This window comes from Lichenostomus cassidix, chromosome 3 (assembly GCF_008360975.1).
Source record: "Lichenostomus cassidix isolate B80296 chromosome 3, HeHo_3.0, whole genome shotgun sequence".
Taxonomy (NCBI): domain Eukaryota; kingdom Metazoa; phylum Chordata; class Aves; order Passeriformes; family Meliphagidae; genus Lichenostomus; species Lichenostomus cassidix.
Window position 1 is genome coordinate 105581664 of NC_139483.1, and position 21356 is coordinate 105603019.

Here is a 21356-nt window from a genome sequence, read left to right on the forward strand (position 1 = left end):
AAACTAAATATGAGAAAAATCACATGTGCTTGATTTTGAGCTCAATTGTCCTTATCTAAAAGGTGCATGAAATGTTAAAAGTAACAGTGTACTACTTCTCTACAGCAGAGAAATTTGAAGAAATAATTAGTGTAAGATTGAAATAGAAGGGAGGAGTGTCAAATTTTAAAGTGGGTAAATCCATTTTCCTTGCTGTCCTTTGGAAGGAGCAGCAAGTATTTTGTCTTTCAATGTTGATTCATGTCTGCTACCAGCATTTTAAGAGATTGGACAGTTTGGTGCTTTACTAAAACCAACTGTGTCTGGCTACAGCTTTGGTGTACTTGAGTGTGCATTTGCAGTTTGAAAGTGTCATGGTCTTAATTACGAAATGAGAGAAAAATCTTTGGCAAGTCTAAAGTGATGCTGGCTGCATTAATCCCATGCTAGACTAGAAAGTGCCTTTGGAAACTGTGATGATTGAATAATTTCTAATTTGGATAAAATCTTTGGAATTAATAGAGGACTCTCTAAATCTAATTGGTTTCAGTTAAGTTTGTAAAGACTGATTAGCTACCTGTGGTGTCTGGACAGCCTAATCTCTTGCCCAGTGCTATAGACAGCAATTTTGCATTGGTCAAACAACAGTAAAACTGGCTTGATGAATGCTAGAGTTTGTGAAACTCACAAATACTATCAGTTTTGCATTGTTTCTTCACAAGCCTTTGCTAGTTTGAGTAAAGCCTGTGCATTAAGATAATTTACAGCAAAATTGCAACAGCCAAGAAAAGAACAGCAAAAGGAAATGTTTTCTGTAGGTTTTCCCTTTGTGAAGAAACAACCAAATGCAGGTAACAAAGATCTAATGTGTATGAGGACAGGTGTGTAAAGAGAAAACAACCTAAATGTTGAATTTGAAGGTTAGATGCGTATCTTGTATTTAGCTTGGTACTGGGCAATCCATCCCTGTTTTGAAGCTCATCTGGCACCAGCCTCTAGAGACCCCTTTGGAGCCCAGAAGCTTCAGAGAGTTTTCAACAAGGTGTGTTAAGGCCACAATCCCAGGCTTCTGTTAAAGGTCTGGGTTTTAGAAAATTCTTTAATGCCTTATTCTTTCAGAATGTTGCAATTTTGCTATAATTATTATCAAACGAGGCTGCACAGGATTTGAGCCTCAGTACTTCATGGCATGCCATGAAGTTTGCAGCAGCTGCCCAGTACCCACCAGGTGACCCTGCCAGTAGCAGAGCTCTTCTAATCAGCCACACCACAAAGCCCTGGGTGTAGAGATTGGTTAGTCATCATCTCCCCAAGACAAGCAGATCACAAGTCCTCCTATTGGCTTTGATAAACCTTCTTCTCTCAGGCTGTCTCACTGTTGAAAGGATTCCTACTTCAAAATGCAATTTGTATTTCTTTCCTCTGATGCAGAGCATGCTTGTAAGAGCACTTTCCCAGGGGCAGGGTGGTGGTGAACTCACGCAACCTAGATAAGAGTGTTGGCTCAGGGGCAGCAGAATCACAGAATCAATGAGGTTGGAAAAGACTTCTGAGATCATCGAGTCCAAACTGTGACCTAACACCACCTTGTCAACCAGACCTTGGCACTGACTGCCACATCCAGTCTTTCCTTAAACAGCTGCAGGGACGGTGACTCCACCACCTCCCTGGGCAGCCCCTTCCACTATCTAACCACCCTAATAAAAGAATTGGCAGCCGTGTTGCGTGATCTCGGTCCAGCTGACAGGACAGCGTTGCTAGCCGGCGTGGTTCTGCATCCCTGTATATCGGGAAACCGCTCATCTCTTCTCCGGGCAGAGCTGGCGTTTTGGGGCTGTGCATGAGAACAGCCCTGGCTCCCTCCAGCCCCGTAGCCCGTCCCTGAGCCCCTCACCGTGTGGAGCTGTCCTTGCCGGGAGCTGCCCCGCTGCTCTCCCCGCGGAGGGACGGAGGGCTCGGGCTGCGGGAGCTCTGCGGGCGGGGAAGCCCTGTGCCGGGCCGGGAGGGCAGTGCCGGCGCCTTGGCCCCTGCAGGGCGCTGGGGAGGGCAGCGAGGACACCGCCCGCTCTCCCTCGGCTGCGCTCGCCGCCCCGCCCCGGGCGCAGGTGTCGGACGGGGTGGGATGTCCGCGGTGCCATGGCGGGGGCTGCGAGGGATACCCCGGCGGGCGAGCAGGAGGTAGGGGCTGCGAGGGGCCAGGGCGGCCGTCGGGGGGTTTCGGGGAGCCCCTCGGGCCCGGCCGGGGTGAGAGCGGGGTCCCGCCGGGCCGGCGCTCCGCTCCCATCGGGGCACTCGGCGGGGCTGGGGCAGCCCGGGGCTGTCAGGGGCTTCGTGCGCGGCCTCGGCGAGTACCTGCAACAGCTCTTCAACTCTTCCCGCCCCAACCCCGCTGCTTTCCCTGGAATGCACTGCGCGGGATTCGCTTTCTGACCGCCGCGGTGCCACGGAAAAGCTCCTTCACTTCCCAGCTCCTGTCCCCTCCGGCGCTGCCTCCCGACCCGGGGCAGGTGGGATGTGGGATGCGGGAGGGGTTCGCTCTCCCCAGAGCCTCAGCAGCTCCCATTTCCCGGTGTGTGTTGTGGTCTGAGCGAGGGGATCTCCTGCTGCCTCCTCAGACTCGGTGCTCGCCGAGGTGGGAGTGGGAGGCAGGTGAGGGGTGAGCAAGGACCCCCCAGCTCCATGGCTCTTGAGGGAACACCAGGTAAAACTGGGAAGGGGCAGCTTCCAACCAGAGGGACCAAAGGAAGCTTTCCACAGAAAGTTGGGGAGCATTCAGACCACGGAGCTCATCAGACACCAGGCACGGGCTGTTCGGGCTTGAACTTTTGTGTTTGGAAAGCATCTGGGTGAATTCACGGCAGAAGTGTGAAGATTTTGCACAGAGACACTCCGTCTTTGTCTCGCAGAGTCCCCCAGAGCTGCCCTGCAAGCAGCTGGAAGAATATCCTGAGAAAGCACCACTGTATCCCACCTTATCCATGCACCCATTCCTAGGTGTCTGCACACAAGCCTTGCTCCTGCTTTCTTCCACTCAAGGGTGGGCTGCTGTCACTAAGAAACCTGAAACCAGTCCTCAAGATGTTCGGTGTGAGGGACCTGGGATGCCACCGTGCCTGCCGCACTCGTGCTTTCAAGAGAAGGTTGTTTGGTCACTCACAGAGCAGAAACATTACCAGTGTTAATTCTATGTTGAAAGAAAAGCTGACTCAAAAGCTGCTCCTCGCTAGCTACATTTCATTGTTTCTCAGATAAACCTAGACTAGCATTTATCTTTGAGTCACAGGTTTTGCTCTCTGTTCTTACTGCTTTTAAATGACTTGTTGGTTCAGTTCTGGACTCGACTGATAACGAATAGCTTAGGACAAAATGCAACTGCTTCCCATGCCCATAATGCACAGTTGCTCAGTTGTTTTCAGTGTGCTGAAATACTTTCTTTAGAAATAAGTTGTTCTGCTATAGATATTGTATCCAATTTCTGTTCTGTTGGGGAAGGGAAAATTTACAAATATGGTTTTAACTTACAAGAGAATTAAAAATAAAAGAACTACAGTGTAGGAGAAGCGTTAATTTTCCATAACAATGTTTAAAGTTTCTATTTAAGGAGCAAAATCAAATCTCTCAGCTATTATGCTTTCTTGGTTTGCCTTGAAACACAATTAAATTTGATATGTTGGGAGGATGTATAAGTGTGAAATTGTCAAGTTAATCTGAGAACAAAAAAAATTGTTACATCATTTGACTTCCTTCCTCTTACCTCTCATGCCATCATCTTGCATTTCTCCTAAAACTTGTAGAAGCAGTTTGATGTTGACGTTCAACTGCACCACGGGGGTCTTGAAACAAAATTTTCATTGTCCTTGTATGTTTTGCTCGTTATTTGACCACTGCCTCTACATTCAGATCTCTAGTGATTTGTGGAGTACTTTCAGCTTGCTGATGATCCTGCCCAGCTGAAGAAGCTTTTTCTGGATCTCACAGGAAGCAAGCATTTAGTGTTTTTTGAGGAGGCAATGCAGCAGGGACACCCAGCCCTCGGAGCAAAGCCCTGTGAGCTGCTGATAGCCCCTGCTCTGCTGTTGGTCACACAGTCCTGCTCAGCGTTATCCTTCCCAAGACAGCTTCTGTCAGCATTTATGAGCAATATCATGCAAACCCAACCAGGGCTGGGGGAATTGCTCCTCCGGATCCTGTAACAGGCAGCTGCCATGTGCATCTTCTCTGCAATTGTAGGAAGTTAAAAGGAAGTGCTTCAGCTTTACTGGTGCAGAGTCCTACCTTCATTTCACCACTTTCCTTTGTGTACTGAGGCAGAAAATGGGTTGTTACCATATGAAGTCCACATGGAGAGGCAAAAATCTATTATGAGCTACTTCTTTTGGAAAGAGACACCAGAATGTAGAGTCTGAAGGATTGTTTCTCAGCAGCTAGAACCTCAGGAGTACTCAGTGAAATTACCAGACAGCAGATCTGCAGTGACAGTGGCATTTCCTTTCACAGGATGTGTCAATCACGTTTAGAACTGCTGTGGTTTATGGGTTAATGTACAAACAAGTTCCAAAAGCAATTAGGCAAAATAAAAGGAAAACAGGTATGGAACAGTGCTCATGATGCAACCTACCTTTCAGGGAGTTAGTGAACTGCAGCTTCCTTGTGTTTCTGTGGGTGACCAAACAGGACACTTCTGTATGCCACGTGTATCTGACAGCTTGTTTTATTCTGAAAATAACATTCATAACCAAAATTTAATTAAAACTTAACTACTGCTGTGACCAAAGTATTAACTTTGCTTCAAGGTGATCTGGGAGCACAGTTCAGAGAGTAGTTGAGCAGCATTCTGGGTGTATGTGGAATTGCATTCAGACTTCATAAAAAATGTACTAAGATTTTAAATTTTCTAACCATGAAACTGCTGTAAAGACAGGAGTACCACCTGCAGCCTGTAGGTTTATATCCTGGGTGACCATTTCATGTACCACAGCTTTAATTAGATTAATTCTTAAGAAGTTGATATCCTTTGCTTTCTAAAACCATTTTGGAATTATGTCTATTACATAGAGGCTTTTTTTTTTTTCCTGTTACCACAGCCTTAGCTATTGAAAAGACAAGGGGCAATGGTCTTTAAACTGAAAGAAGCACATAGGAATGACATATTGTACAATGAGGGTGGTGAGGCCCTGGCACAGGTTGCCCAGAGAAGCTGTGGCTGCCCCATCCCTGGAGGTGTTCAAAGCCAGGTTGGGTGGGTCTTGGAGCAGCCTGGGATAGTGGAAGGTGTCCCTGCCCATGGCAGAGGGATTGCATTGGACTGGATGTTTTTAAAAGTCCTCTCCAACCCAAACCACTCTATGAGTCTACGAAAGTTTCTAGTGAAAATAAGTGTGAAATCAGCATTACGGATCTAGAAGTTATTTCTGGTTTTGAGGTTGAAATAGGATACAGAATTTGCATAGCAGTGGTTTATGTCTCTTGATTTCAGCTGAAAGTCATCTTGCCAATGCTTGGAGATCAGGAGGGAAGGTACCAAGGGAAAGCAAACTTTTAAAGTGATTTAATTTGTGGAAGATGAAGGAGAGGCTAGGAGAAGGGAGTGACTAAAAAATAAAAAGGTGAGACAAAGTTTTAATGTATGCAGCCCCTGGAACAAAGCTCAAACGGACTGCAATGGGTCAAGCTAGAAAAATTCTGTGGACCCCACAAGTTTAGTACAGCTCATATTTAATAGGACTTTTGTATGGAAAATGGGGACTTACTTTGTACAGCAAATATGTATATAGTCTGTTTGTTGTGTTTGCAATCTCTTATAAAATTAAATAGTATGTTGTTATGATGAAGTCTGTCTTGTGACTGTTCATCACTCGTTTGGGTTTTTTTCCTGCAAAGAAGAAAATTGCCAGTGCAGAGTAAAATGAGGTCTGCTGTGGTGATAACGTTTTGCAGCTCATGCCCTAACAGTGTCCACTTCCCTTGGTCGTAGCAAGGGGATCCCACCCTGTCTTTTTCTGGGAAAACACAAAAAGGAAAGAGTCCTGATACTTGTGCTTGTTTGTTCACACCCACTCTGATAAAACAGTTCAAAGGGAAATGTTTAGATGATGAAAGGCTCTGCCTAGAAATCTAAAACTTCTCAAAACTGTTACGGAGCAAAGATGATAGGTTAGTAAATTTAAAAATGTTCAGAAATTAGGTAATGTGTCAGAATATCATCATTGTGATGGATTTGATTTCCACATCTCTATTTTTATCCTGATATAACATTAGAATTAAGGACTTGTGTAGTCAGTTCAGAGAAGGCAGACCCAGGATTAATATTGCTGCTCCTCTTCATGTTTTCTGGCGCCTGTTGACAGCAAATGTTAAAGAGGGACTGAAAGCCTAAAAGTCAAAATTTGGAATGGATGTGTTGTCCCTCTGAAAGGAATATAGGGTTGACAAAGAGTAATTTTGTTCCTTTATTTTGGATTTTATGGCACAAAATTAAATCTTAAGATTTTTTTTTAAAGGCTTTCCAGTATTCTGGAACTTCCACTATTGGGAAAAAAACCCAGTGTTCTTCATTAGAATTTCTATTAGAAACTGTGCAACTTTTGTATGTTAAATACTGGAATGACACCTTATTTTCAACATGTATCTTATTTTTATTTGGCAATTATATTCAAGAATATTCTTGGATGCTTATGGTACTTTTCAAACATATTATGGCCCACTTTTAAAACACACTTTTCATCCATATTATGGCAATTTTCACAAAGATATAGAAAAGTCAGGTCAAAAGGAAGGTGTCCAAAGTCAAGTGACTTTGCCAGTGTCACACCAGCATTTTGTGACAAAGGAAGGAACAAAGCACAAATGTTTGGGATCTGTTTGGTCTGCATTTGACTGTGGAACTTTCTATGAATGTTGTTTAATTACTGTGGTATTGAGAGTATTTATCAATTATTATTACCTGAAAGATTAATACAAGAATTAAAAAAGAAAAGTAAAGGTTTTCAACCTTAAAAAATATGAATTAAGCATTCAAAGACAAAACTGAGCTCAGGTAATAGTGTAGCACTTCCCTGCTGCTTCTTGTTAGTTTGTAGACTTGTTTCTTTTTGATAGCTTGTGAGAGGAAGGTAGGTAAGCCTGAGGGTCATCACAACTCACTTTTAGGAACACTGTAATCTGTTTTCAGGGGCTGAATTAGAGAACAAACCCATTAAAAATCAAAGTAATGAGCACCCAAATGCCTGTTGATGATAGGGCATATGGATTTATTAGTAGAATACCTGTGAAGCAAATCCATTAAAGTGGTGTTAACTATAGACTTTACCCTTATCACCTGTGCAGCTTTTAACTTGTGCTCCTCGGTTTATTCACAGTTTGTTCTGCTTCCTCTCACCCAGGAACACAGGCTCTCCATGTGCAGCAAATTGTGCTATGCCATAGGAGGTGCCCCAAACCAAGTGGCAGGGAGTGCTGCTTCTTTCTTCCTGCAGATCTACCTGCTAGACATAGCCCATGTAAGTAGCACAAAAAACACTTGCAGACTGTAGACTTAACTTTGGTATTGCCAGCCTTATGTCTCTGGAATGATAAAAGAGGAACTAGCTAATAAATATTTTAAATTATCTTGTTGTCATTGCCTCTAGCTGTTCAGCATCCTGGAAACTGCATGAACTTGTCCGGAATTAATTTTTTCCCCACTAGTTTCCTTTGTCTTGAAGTGGCTGTTGTTTGCTTTTGGTTTGGGATCACTGGGAGAACTCTGGGTGCTGTAGAGCTCACCCACTTGCAGACACAAGGAAAAGCAGTTCTCAGTGTCAAGAGTCAAAGAGTGTAAGATACGAGATGTCTGAAACCATGTTGAGGTTGTGAAGTTTTGTTGATTTAGTTTAGGTTAAAAATCACTCCATCACTCCATACTACTTTGCATCATGTAGTCAAAATAATTTCACACAAATTTTATTTGGTTTGTCTAAGGTTATTTCGTGGCAAAGAAAGCTGAGTTATCCTTCCTGAAGGTTCTTTGCATCCAGTCTGTGGCTCCCTGGAGCAGATGCAGACCTGGTGAAACAAAGCAGTAGGAGTCATCCCATTCATCTGGTTTTCAGCTGCTCCAGCTAGATTTCGGGACAGCAGAGACACAAAGAAAATCAATTCATAAGCAATTTTTACTGTTTTGGGCTGTCTTGTAGGCATGCATGGTAACTAGGTGGGATGGATAAGGTATAAGGATAGAATAAAGGATTTTAGGGAGTTGAGGCCAAATTGCAGGGACTGTCAGAAAAGCTCTGAAACTACATGAGGGACTTAGGCACTGATGACTGTTTTATTTGCTGGGAAAACCAGGAGGTTCTGGGTCACATATCATTACCCATTTGCTGTCTAAAGACAGGATATTAAGACTAGAGGAGTCCAGAAGTTTGGGGTTATGGTTTTCCTACTAAAAGTCTGGTGTTAAAAGCTGACTTGTGACTTAATAAAATTTGCAACACAATAAGACAGGCATGTACAACTGAGATCATCTTGGGTGTCTTGTTGAGATGAAAGTCACAAGATGTAGAAAAGGAGCCAGTTTTGGACAGCAATGCCAAAGATGTCGAGTGGATGGCATGGAATCTGAGGAACTGGAGGTGGAAAAAGGAGCTTGGGGGTACAGCAGGGAGGTGGAGCAGCTCTGACTAAAGCTGTTGCCCACTGACATCAAGGATGGCAACACAACACCTTGGATATGATGAAGCAGGAACTGAATGGGAAAGACCCTAACACCATTTTCCCAGGGTGTTTATAAATATGGCAATTTCCCCATTCTTTACTTATCACAGAGACTGAAAATTCTTGAAGCAAGGGACTGTTCCTTCATGTGCTTGTGTACAGTGTCCAGAAAGCTGGGTGCCCTTCCCTGCATCTTTGGGCACTACCTAAATAAGTGACATCATCATAATGATTTTACTAACAAGCTTCTACTGAAACTCAGTAATTTTGCTTAATGTTTGTAATGATATACTTACACTTTCATTAAGGGGCTTAATTATTTTTTCCCTGATGGTTTAGTTTGTTCTCTGAAGTAGCCCTGCAGGGATAGGATTTATTTCAAGGCCTGATAAAAAGCTCTGAAATCCTGTGTTCTTTCCCACACATTCTCAGGGGAGAGAATGTAATTTTATAGTCACTACCTGGATTTAATTCTTGCCCACATAGAGGGCAGAAGTGTTTTAGCTTATTGAGAGGTTGTGATACTCACTAAGTGCTATATTTCACATATAATCTGGATCCTTTCTAAGAAAAAGATACTTTTATTAATTTTCTGTAATTAATTAATTAATTTACAGTTTTTTAATTTTAATTCCATGTTCCACCTAAATTACCTGTATAGACTACAGACATAAATATAACTCCAAACCACACAGGATTCTTGAGTCAAATTACTGGAGAACACCAAAATTCTCTGATGAAAGGATCCTGGTCTTTATTCTTTTTGAGATGGGCAAATTTAGCATATTTTATCTTGTATTTTATTAATGCTGAGAAGTTTCTGGCATTGGTGCTGACAGACACATTCAGTGCTCATCCCAGCTTCATCCCACCATGCAGCAATGGAATGCTTGAAGAACCACTGTTGTTATCTGCTGGACACTACCATTCCCAATCCTTCCCTGTTCACAAACTTTCTAGGGTGGAGTTTGTGTCTCGGAGCTGGTGGTGACAGAAAGATTGGCTGACACTGCAATTTCACCTGATTTGGGCTAAAATCTGTCAGGTGTGGTGACAGAAGTCTGTAGCACCTGCCTTTTGTCCTGGTCATCCAGGACATTCAGAGGCCACTGCTTCCTCCCTTCACCTCTGGGAGAGCACCTGCAGCAAATTCTGCAGGCAGGGGAGCTGCACCAGCTGGAAGCCTGATGATGCTGCCTGGGAGAAAATATTCTGTGCAGGAAAGCAGGATACCTGCCCAAGCCTGGTGTTTTCCAGGCCTTTGGAGCACTGATATGATGAAGCACAAAGGTTTTGTCTGCTCTTGCTGTTTAAGCCACATAGGCTGTTTCAGCAGCCTCTCTCAATAATTGATGTGAGTAACATTCATATTTATATAGCTTTCAATAACCCTTTTTTCAGGACTATAGTTGCAATGACATGAACTGAGCACTTGGAAGAGAACCCACTTTTTTTAACCACTGTGTGATGGGAATTCTTAAGCTCTGTAGAGATATGTGTGAAAAAATAACTGTGTTGCCTGGGATAAACTGTATTTCTATATAGGCACTAAAGTATGGTCCTCCTGGGTTAACTTCAGAGGGTTTACTACTTGGCCATTATATTCTCATGTAATCCATGAACATTTTTCAAGGGAAACGTGATGGACACGTGCTGACAACTTTGATTTGAATAGATGTGCCTTACACAATTCAGCTGTCACCGTTCAGTCCTGAGTGGATAAAGTCTGTTGTGCAGCAACCTCTTCCTCAGCCACGTGCCAGCAGTTGTCAGCCTTGTTGCTAATCTCAGGAGAGGAAAAAACCTCAGTGCATGTAAACAGCCCCCTCTGCCATTTTCTAGATCAGGTTGAGATAAAGATAAGGAGAGAATGGAGATGTGGGGGGAAAAAGCAAGAGGGTAATTACACAGGGAGTCTGCCAGATTGTATGACTAAAACAAGGACTTTGCTATTTGACTATCAGATTCATTTTCCTCCTCCTAAACACATTCAGGATCTTTCCTTCCTTGCATTTTTCCCCTGTAATCCCTTCATTCACAGCGCCTATCTCAATGTCTCATTTGTTTGCTGTGGGTAACCAATAGGAATTTCTATGACAGCAGCAGACATGTTTTGTAAACGAGCTATCATTATTCTTTAAAACACTGAGGTGTTTTTTTTCTGGAAAGTTGCTTTATGCCATTTCATTGTATTGTGAAACAATGGATCTTGTTTACTGTGTTCTGCCTGTACTTTCAGATTACTCCTTTTCATGCCTCTTTGGTGCTGTTCATTGGCAAAGCCTCAGGTGCAGTTACCGACCCTGTTGCTGGCTTTTTTATTAGCAAAAGTAGATGGACAAAAATTGGCAGACTCATGCCTTGGTAAGTATAAATGTGTACATGTATTTACATATATGTGTGAATACTGAGTGTCGTGATCATACAGCAATCACATTGAATTAGTCTCAGTGCTTGTATTCATTCCACATATATAAAATAAAACCAAAAAATTGTCATGTCATCTTCAACTTGTTCAGCCAAGAAAACACAGATATGATTTTCTACCACTGGAGACACACACAATTAAGGCCAAGAGACTACATTGTTAACTAAACTGGAAGCTGACCTCTAAAACTTTCTTAAATCTGTGGTTAAATTTTCATCTTTGTCTAGATTTCTTTAGTTTGACTTCAGTCTTCCACAAAGTTGCTCAGCAGCCAGCACTGCCCTGGCACTGTGTTAGGTTCTTCTTGGAGCACTCATTGGGGTCCTGCTTCTCTTACATCCCATAGTCAGGACAGTAATTAAAAAATCACCATGACTCTTAGAATGAGTGAGATGCTGTAGGATTTTGATTTTTTTGTGAAGGAAGAGTGTGATATTTCACTGTGACATCTTACCCTCGTGCACATGCTGTCCATGTGCTCTGAGGAGAGGAGAGGTTAGAACAATGAGTACTGCACCTATGGGAAGAGACTGAGAGGTGGGAAGCAGAAAAATAGGAAAAGATTGGTCCATGCTGGAGAAACTCAAGCTCATCTCTGTCATGTATTTTTTGGGTTTTTAATGTTTTGGAAGTCAAGGGGAGACTGACTACTTTGTGAAGTAGGGAGTCTTCCATCACCTTTTATCTCACGTAAGGATGTATTATAAGGTATTTTGAATTAATTGCAAATTTTGAATTGATATAACCCACAAACTTGATTCACAACAAAAATCTAAGAGCAGATGTTGTGTCCTGAGCAAGGAAGTTGAAATTTCAGGGACAATAATCCCATTTTTTTTGCTGGTGGTTCTCTTGCTGTTGTGTGGTTTTAAGGCTACAGAAACTTGTCTGTGGGCAGCTTATACCTGACAAAATAGAGAAGGCATGTACATGTTGGAAAAAAGCTGAGATCAGCTGCTCTTGGCCCAGTAGGAACAGGGCTTTCAGGCTGAAGTTAAGCTTTTTGTCAAGCCTCATGGGAAAAGAGGAGCTTGCTGCTGTTTCTCTTTTCAGGATTTGGTTGGAGGCCAGGTAAATAGTGTGGTTTTTAATGACAACTGAATTAACCAAGTAAGAAGGCTATTCAAAAAGGCAGTAATGAAATTTTTATACAAATGCCATTGAAAGTATCTTGATGCTATTTTCTCTTAAGTTCTCTAAAAACACAAGAGCACATGTTCATTGTTAGTTTTAAATCAATGTTAGAATGATTCCTGTCCTAGCACAAGCATGAACTTATCAACCTTTTTCACTGTAAACCACCTACCCATCTTGCACTTCTTACAGGAAGAGTGCTTATCTAACCCTGCCTTTCACCAAACACCTGCTTTCTTTACAGGAGCATTTTGTCTGGGTTTTTTTTGGTAATGCTAATATTTTTTGTTCCTAGACTTTGAGAGTTAGGCCATTTTTATATAAAGCAAAAAATGGGGCTTCCCTTCACTTAAAAATACTTTGGAATTTTGAAATTTTTCTGACTTCTTAATAATCTATAGTGAAGCAATGGAATTTTTTCAGTCAGAAAAGCTTGCCAGCAAAGCAAGAACACTAGTAAGGGAGGTGAATGTTTAACCATTGCTTAATACTGTCCTCAGTATAATACAAAGTCATCAATCACTTATTTAATGGCTTTAAAAGGCAGAAGCAGACATTGACTTGAAATACTGGTTGAACATTTTGTCAAAAGAGATAATAGCAGATAATCAGATATTCAGCAACTTCAGCAAGGCTCTGGAAACTCTCTGACATTAAAGAGGAAAGGAAAATGTGGGAAGAGGATGAAAGGGGAGAGCAATACTAAGAGGATTTTTTGCTAAAAAGTTGCATGAAAAAGTGACTGTGAAGATATTTTGTGTGGTGACTCTGTCTGGACACCATCTGGAAGAGCTCACACTTTTGGAGAGGAAGGTAGATTCCCTGAGATGTGTTGGGATTTTGCCCTTGTTTATGTTTTCCATTGCTGTGGGTGAACTGTGGACTGGGGACCAGAGGGACAGAGAATACCAGAACCTGGCACTTTCCTGGTAAATGTTCAGCTCCCAGTGATGCTGTCCATCCCAAAGAGCAGTGTGGGAAAGCCATTGTTTTACTAAACTATTTACCCACATTACTCTTTTGTATTCCAGGTTTTCAGTTCACGATTGCAAAATAATCAGCTGACCCCCAATGTCAGTAGTGCTGTTGTGAAGGGATTAATCTGTTTTCTCTTTTATGTGTTTGGAAATTTTTTGTTAGGGTCTTGGTCATCTAAATACATTGTTCAATGCCTGATTTACAAGAACACAGGGCAGCCCTGATGCTGCTGCAGCTCAGACTCAGGAAATAATAGCATCTGACCAATTCTCTATCATAGAGTTTGACAAGTGCTATTTGCCTGAAAAAAGTTTTAGACTAATGTAATTAATTGCCAGTTAATGGCAATGTCTGGAATATAAGTTTCTGTGGTTCTTTTTTTTTAAGCCACCTTCCTCTCCAGAAGGTGATCCTTTTGTGTTTGAAGTGATTAGGAGTTAAATGGAGGAAATTATCATAGGCCCAACTAGATACAGAGTGTAGGAGCTTTCACAGTGGGCTGTCCATTGTCTCTTATGCTTTCTTCAGTATTTTTAAGTGTATCAGCATATTTGCTCTTGCTTGAAGTAGCAGTGAAGAGACTAAGTTCAGGGGAAAACCAAAAGCATTAAAATTAGAAGAGGGAATCTCAGTAATAAGTAAGCTCATGTAAAAATTGCTGGAGCATGCAAAGACATGATGACAGAGCTTAGTTTTCAGTGATTCTTTCTAATAAATGTGTAATCTGAGACATGTGCCAAGGAATGGCAATATAGGTGTGTTGTTATGGAGCAAGGAAATTGTTTCTCTTCTGAGTGGGATATTAATTTAAGTGTAGCTCTTTCCTTTCAGATTTGCTGGGGTTTTTCAATTTTATGGTAGTATTAATCTGTGTATTTATACATTTTATATTAATATGAATATATTTTAGATTAACCTGTGTGTTTAATGCACACTGACTTAAAAGCACGGCATTAGTGTACTTAGAAAAACTGCACATAAAATAAATTATATTGTATTCATTATTAGCCGGAAAATTGAATGTGCTTTGCTATCATTGCGTTGAGGTTGTTGATGTGTGTTAATCTTCTTTCCAGGGTGCTGGCATGTACACCCTTCACAATAGTATCCTATTTTTTTATGTGGTACCTGCCTCCTTTTGCATCAGGAAGAATTGCTTGGTACCTGACTTTCTACTGCCTTTTCCAAGCACTGACCACAGTAAGTGGACTACAGATCATGATGTTCTCAGCAGTAACTTGCTTGTTTCCTGTCTATATTAATGCATTCGTACTCAGTAAACTCATTTTCACATTTTACTTCCACTTCTAGTGAGTTTAAGGGACAGGCAGATGTCCTTTTATCAAACTCTCTGCTGGTTGAGGATTTCTGCCAATGCTTTCTCTGGGAAATGAACTGATAATTCAGCCAGGTTACCTCCAGTACCCCCAGCTTGTTCTTGTATAGATGTTCAGAATCCTAATTCCAGTTAGACATCCAACTTCTCATAACTTCTGTTCTCAGGAGCAGATTAGGAATTCTGTATTCGTGTGTTAAGCTTGAAGGTTTCCCTAGATCCTTTGTATCCCCAGTAGAAATATGGTCCAGAAGACATTCCATTATGGTTTTAAACAATTTCTTCGCTCTTTCTTTTGAGAGAGACACAGATTTTCCATGGCAGAGTTTTGAAAACGTGCACACTTGCCATGTTTGATGCTGGTGAACAGAAATGCATTTTGTACAAAGCAGGATGCAGATTGCAAGACTTAGTTTGGCTACAGATCTCTGGGATGGAGGGAACACCACAGAGAACTTGATCCTTCAAGCAGGTTTTTGTCGCAGTTCCACTTCACAGCAGTCTGAGAGTTTGGCCTGTATATCATTCCAGGATTTTAGAATTTTTTTTATTTTGGTTCATTGTTATGAGGACAGGATTCCACTCACATATTGACCAAGGTCAAGCCTTTAATGTTCAGTAGTTATTTTCAATGACGTACTACTGGAGATAGGACTTTTCCTGCAGTAAAAGTGGGGATCCTTTACCCAGCATTGCAATAAATATTACTAGTGCATTGTTTCCACCAAGATTTTACAGCAAGGTCTCAATTGCATGCCAGATACAGTGCTGTAAAAATAATAAAGCATAGCTCCTCATCTGCCTTTTTGTCAGTGCATAGACATAGCAATTGGGTGGTTTTATCTATTCTTAACTCAAGGAGTCTGTTGTAAAATGGTGCTTGAAGACATAGTAGTTTTCATTATTATCTCCTGGATTTACATTATTAGACTAATATTTGAAATATTTTGGGGATTTGTATGGTTTTCTGGCTTGAATGAAGTGGGAAATTATATCTCTTCTTTATGGCTTTGCTTCCTGTTAGTTAGTTCAAGCTAGGCACATGATAATGTCCTAGTGCAAAGAAAGCTAGATTCTTTAGAGCCTATCTGTGGAGGATGTTTTCCCAAGGAAATTGGAGGAGCACAACATTTAGGTAAACCTTCTTGCTATTTTATTATTTATTATTTGCATTCTGAAAGATACTATTTTCCATCTATATGCTTTACAAACCAGACAGAAAATGCAGGTCTTTGTGACAAAAAATTGGGTGAGAGTTCTCAGTGTTCTGAATGAATGTTCTAAATTAATTCTAAGGTCCTATTAAACCATTTCTTGTCTATCAAAGGAATACAGCAGTTTTACCCTGACATTTCCTAAGTCATGTTCTTTCTTTCCATAGTTATTCCAAGTACCATATTCTGCTCTCACCATGTTTCTCAGCACAGACCAGAGGGACAGAGATTCTGCCACAGCATATCGTGAGTGTGGTCTGGGCTTTCTCTTGGGGATCAGGGCTGGGTTTTATTGAAAATCATTCTTAATCTACAGGAAGTTCCTAATGATTCGTGTCCCTAAACTGGACTTTTATAAGAATGTTTTAATATGTGTTGAAAACTAATTTGTCTTCAAAGGAATTGCATTCTTCCAGCTAAGTAGGAGACAATAATATTTCATTGTCTCAAATTGTCTCATTAGCTATAAACTCTTTTGGGTTTATTGCTAGCCAGAGGAAGCAATAAAAATCACTCTTAAGCAAGACAGGGTAAGGAATAATGATTTCATTTAAAGGTGTTTTGTAGGGGAAAACCAAAAAACATTCAATTAAAGAAAGTATGAAAGTAATTTAGAGGAGTTTGTTGTTTTGTTTTGTTGCCTTAATTTTTTTAGTTTGTATTTCCATAGGTTTATGTGCTTCATGCTATAAATTCAAATCCCAAACCTGTTTTCCCTGAAAAAAAATTTGAGAACTCATAGAACCAAGACAGGTAACCTCACCAAAAAGGAGAGTAATTTCATGTGGTTGTTCACACCAACTGAAATATCTTTTTTAATTTCATCTGTGCTTATTTAATTAATTCTGACATACACCAGGTAGTTTAAGGGCAGATCTTTAATAATATTACTAGCCCTCTGAGTGTATTAGTTAAAATAATGAGTCTTTCCAGACCATATCTCTGGCTCTTCAACAATCAAAACCAGATAAACATTTTGCTTTGACGCAAATCAATCAGACCAAATTTTAGTACAGTGAAAATATTTTCAAGATTTCCTGTACAGATCATAAATTGAATGCAAGACCAGTTTCCTCCTCTCCTGCTCTCTTCAGCTCTGTTCTCATGCCTTCTTTACTGTGTAACTGCATTAAGCAAGGTAAAGAGAAAAAAGTCAAATATTGCTTGAAAGACTTTTCTATGTCTTAACTTGTCCTTCAGTGTTGCTTTAGAATAACTTGTAGGGGTTTTGTTGCATCTGTTTTCTCTTTCTGGCAAGATCTCTTTTCACTTGATTAAGTATGTTAAAACCCACAGAGGCACTGTGAAATAGCCAGAAGTGATAAAAATGTAATGTCAAAAATTCTAGATACAATATCCCCTGTGCAACCCAATCCCTTTCCAGACACATGGAACAGTTGTAATTTGCATTATCATCAACTATCTTTAAGAAAAAGTCTGGGCTGGCAGTCACAGGACAGGAATAAACAGCAGGAGATTCCAGTTGTGTTATATTCTTTGGCACTGACTGTATTCTGAGTCATCTGGCCTAAATTCTAACTAAATCCATGTACCTAGTGTTTTCTATTGTCTGGTTTTATGTCTTCAGAGGCTGTGATCCAAATAAATGTGCTTTCTGATCTACTATTCCCGTGCAAGGCTTCATAGGCATGTGAAATTTGTGCTCATAAAAGCTGTTGAACTCTGTGGCTGAGAGGTGTCACACATTTATAGTGTCATTTTATTGTTCAGAAAAGGGTTTACATTTTGATTGTACAGCAGTTCTTCTAAACCAAATTAAGGTGGTGGAGTGAACCATAGTTTTGACTTTTCAAATGTTGATATTTTTGTGAATGTTGAAATAATATTTGTTTGGAGCAAAGTTTTCTTGTAATGGTTATGATTATGTGACTTTTTTTTTTGTGTGTGTTTTACTTTAACACTTTTTGCCTCTCTTTGGGTTTTATAGAGAATTCTTCTTGTTGATAGATTTGGATGCAGTCAGTTGTTCAGGCATTTCTTCAACTGTTAAAGAAAAACAGCTGTGTAATATGAAGTGTGCTCTTAAAAATAAGTTTGGGATCAGAGGATCCATTACCCTCTGCTGGAGACAAGCAGAACTGCTTATTGTAAAATTTATTCTGCTGTTACTATGAGTGCAAGGTAGAAATACTGGATTCCAAAGTTGCTTTAACATAAATCCTACTTATATTCAGGCCAAAATATAACCTGCTTCAAAGTACAATATGCTGGCAGATCAGCTTTCTTGGCTGATGTGAAAAGTAATACATCATAAATTCTGAGCACACAAGAGCTTTGAAGGGTACCTGTTCCTCAGCTCTTGCTACTCCTTAGAAAATAAAAAGTTTCACAGTGGCTGTATTTCTGATGCCTCTAATGATGTTTCTGAGTTTTATTCTATTCAAGTGCTTGATAAAATGCAGATGTAGAGTCCTAGGCAAAGGCTGTAAGTGTGTAGATGGTGTTTCGAATGAAAAGTGTGATTTGAGTGCATTGCCTTTGCACTGAGTTTGGAAGCTCTGCAACTCCCAACTGAGACCAGTTTGTGTCCAGACACTTCAGGCCAGATTGGGGTTAGTTTTCCACCATCTGCCAGGATTTTGTGTGTATGGACTGAATTGCAACATTGCTGGTAATATTGGATGTGAAGTTTGGGCAAGGAGCTTATTTTTTTACTTCACATTGGTTTAAATTGTTACATAGCACCTCAAATTTTGCATTCAGAAGCATTCTCAGTTTGGGAACAAACTAGCAATGGTTTAAATGGTCCAAGTCTCCTAGGGAGCCTGTCTTCCCTTTTCCTTCCTGTATTTTGCATAGCTGCACACAGCCTGCATTACTGCACTGTCTGAACCCCTCAGTCTGTGTGCTTTGCCCTCCCTTTAGATAGTGAAGTATTTTTATTCCTTTACAGGGACATACAAAAAGTCAAGTGTCTGAGGTCACCTAGGAAGGCTGTTATAGATCAGGAAACTTGAACAAGCATGAACCTAGGAGCTTTTGAAATGCCTGTCACTACCTGGATAGAGTATGATAACCCCCAGGACACAACCTGCTATGGAAAGAGCCCTTCAGAATACCCCATGTGTGCTAATTCACTGCAGCACATGTGCTTCTGAGAAAGGAACATGGGATCTTGGGAGCCACTGAGAGAGAAAAAATAGAAAAAATCCTGAAGTGTGGGTCAATGAGAAATCCATTCCTTTATAAATGGGGAGGTTTGGTCCCATTTCCTAATCTGTTCATGCATTCAGCCCTGTGTGTCTTTATGCAAAATGTGTAGAGAGTCTCTGCAGCTAAGACAGGAATTCAGTTTACGTCCTGGCCACGGGGATGCTGAGTATGGCCACATTGGAGGGAGACAGGCATGGTAGGCTTGAAATCACTCAGGGTGAGGAGGGTCTAGAACCCAAATTTCTCACCATTCACCTTGACAGAGCTGCAACACCTAGTCAGGTTGTTGATTGACTTCATGAGATGATGCCCATGGTTAGATTTTTCCTTTCCTAAGTGGAGACTTAGGTTGGCTTTTTAGATGACCCCGTTTTCTGGTGAGAGTTAGTGATCTGAATTGTTCTCTGAGGCTGAGGGAGAGAGTTCTGCCTGACTCTGGCCTTGGGCAACTGAGAACAGCACCTGCTGTTTCCAAGACCTTTGTAGCTGTACTATTTCCATAAACCTGAGGTAAGTATCGGTGGCTAGCACAGGTCTTTCCCATGAGAAATCCTTTTGTGTTTTATAAATAAAGATAAGGTTTGGATGTTATTAAAAACAGTGTCCCAAGACTTGGACGGTGCAGACCTGGCCAATCAGGCCTAGGGGGAGGTTTTTGACTGACCAATCTGGGTGACTTTTGAAAACTCTATATATATGATGAAATCAAAACAATAAAGGCCTTCTCCTTCTTGCCACTGAGAACTGACTTCCTTACTCTGCTAGGTGCTCAACAGCGACAAGTATCAATTTATTTTACAGCTGGAGGACTCAGAGGTCTGATTAGATGAGTGTTTCACAAGTTGCTATCAAGTTTCAGAGGAACAGTCTGATGTCATGACTCCAAGTCCTGCTTTGGAAAAGATGGCATTTAACACGTAGTTCCACTCTTGAGATGAAAGGTCTCCACATTATCCCTTTGTGGCTCTTAATCTCAGCATTCAGCATCTCTCATGCAGCTTGTATGGGAAAGGCTCTTTTCATGGATGCTTCTTCTCAAAGCTGATCAGAAAATAGATGACAACACTCTTTTTCTTTGGAACTGTTCTATTATTGACCTTTCAGTTTTGCTGTTCTTGATATTGCTCGTTCCTGTAAAAGGAAGTGGTTTGATGATGTTTTTCTTCAGTGAGACAGATGAGCAAGATTCTCATCCTTAGTGCACATTTATGCTTCTTTTATTTAGGAATGACCATGGAAGTGCTCGGGACCTTGATTGGAGCTTCACTTCAGGGGCAGATTGTGGCCAGTGCTCATGTCTCTCCCCACTGCACTGCAAATTCCTCAGCAAACACCACTGACACTCCCAGCATTCCAGACCCTGCAGATCTCCTGTCTCATCAAGTAAGTGTCTATGGGAACACACTGAAATCTATAAATAAAAATACATAGAAGGGTGGGATGTTTCTCTAATACCACATCATATCCAGCTGGATGAGCACGAGCACAACTTCCTTGAAATCGGTAATGCTGGAGCTGAGGCAATGACCTTGTTGCAAACAATGCTTCCCATCTGCTGTCTTTGCAACCTCTCCTCAGTGTGACACAGAATTTCTCTGAGGAGCTTTGCAGGAAGTGCCAAACCTGTAAAGTAGCTGGGAGGGACATGGCCATGCTTTGTTTTCACTAGGGGCTGATTTACAGTTTTTATAGAAGCTTAGTAAGAGAAGCACAGTCGACCCATCCAGAAATACTCCATCCAGTTTGGGGTCCCCCAGAGCATGGAAGACATGGACCTGTTAGGGCAGAGCCAGAGGAGGGTCATACCAATGGTCAGAAGGTTGGAGCACCTCTCCTGTGAGTAGAGGCTGAGAGAGTTGGGTTTGTTCAGCCTCAAGGAGAGAAGCCTCCAGGCAGACTTTATTGCAGCCTTTCAGTACAAAAAGGGGGCTTTTAAGAAAGATGGAAGAAACTTTCAACCAAGGCTTGTAGTGACAGGACAAAGGGGAATGATTTTAAACTGAAAGAGGGTAGATTTAGATTAGATATTAGGAAGATTTTTCTTTTCATAATGAGAGTAACAAGGTACTGGCAGAGAAGAAGCTGTGGCTGCCCCTGGATCCCTGGAAGTGTTCAAGGGCAGGTTGGACAGGGCTTGGAGGAGCCTGGGATAGTGGAAGGTGTCCCTGCCCATGGCAAGGGGGTTGGAACGAGATGGTCTTTGAAAGTCCCATCAAAGCCAACCCATTCTATGATTCTGTGAAAAAATGGTGGCTATAGCAGGGTCTTTCAGTTCAGCAACACTGATTTCCACAGGAGTTACCACTGGAGATCTCCTGTACAGATTAATGGCAATTTTGTGACCAAAAATCTTAAGTCCTATTTGGAATCTGTACTTTTGTGAAGATACAGAGCACTGTTGAAAGTAAATGTTTGGTAA

At 41.3% G+C, this 21356-nt stretch overlaps 1 protein-coding gene across 1 annotated transcript in view; it reads left to right on the top strand.

Moving 5' to 3' along the window:
• Positions 1 to 2055: 2055 nt before the first annotated feature.
• Positions 2056 to 21356, top strand: part of MFSD2B (MFSD2 lysolipid transporter B, sphingolipid) — a 37891-nt gene continuing 18590 nt past the window's right edge. The window contains exons 1-6 of the mRNA XM_085056978.1: positions 2056 to 2157; positions 7362 to 7478; positions 10913 to 11037; positions 14290 to 14413; positions 15931 to 16009; positions 20163 to 20320. Of these exons, the coding sequence (XP_084913104.1) occupies positions 2116 to 2157; positions 7362 to 7478; positions 10913 to 11037; positions 14290 to 14413; positions 15931 to 16009; positions 20163 to 20320 (645 nt within the window). The 5' untranslated portion in view covers positions 2056 to 2115. The remainder of the gene's footprint in view (positions 2158 to 7361; positions 7479 to 10912; positions 11038 to 14289; positions 14414 to 15930; positions 16010 to 20162; positions 20321 to 21356) is intronic.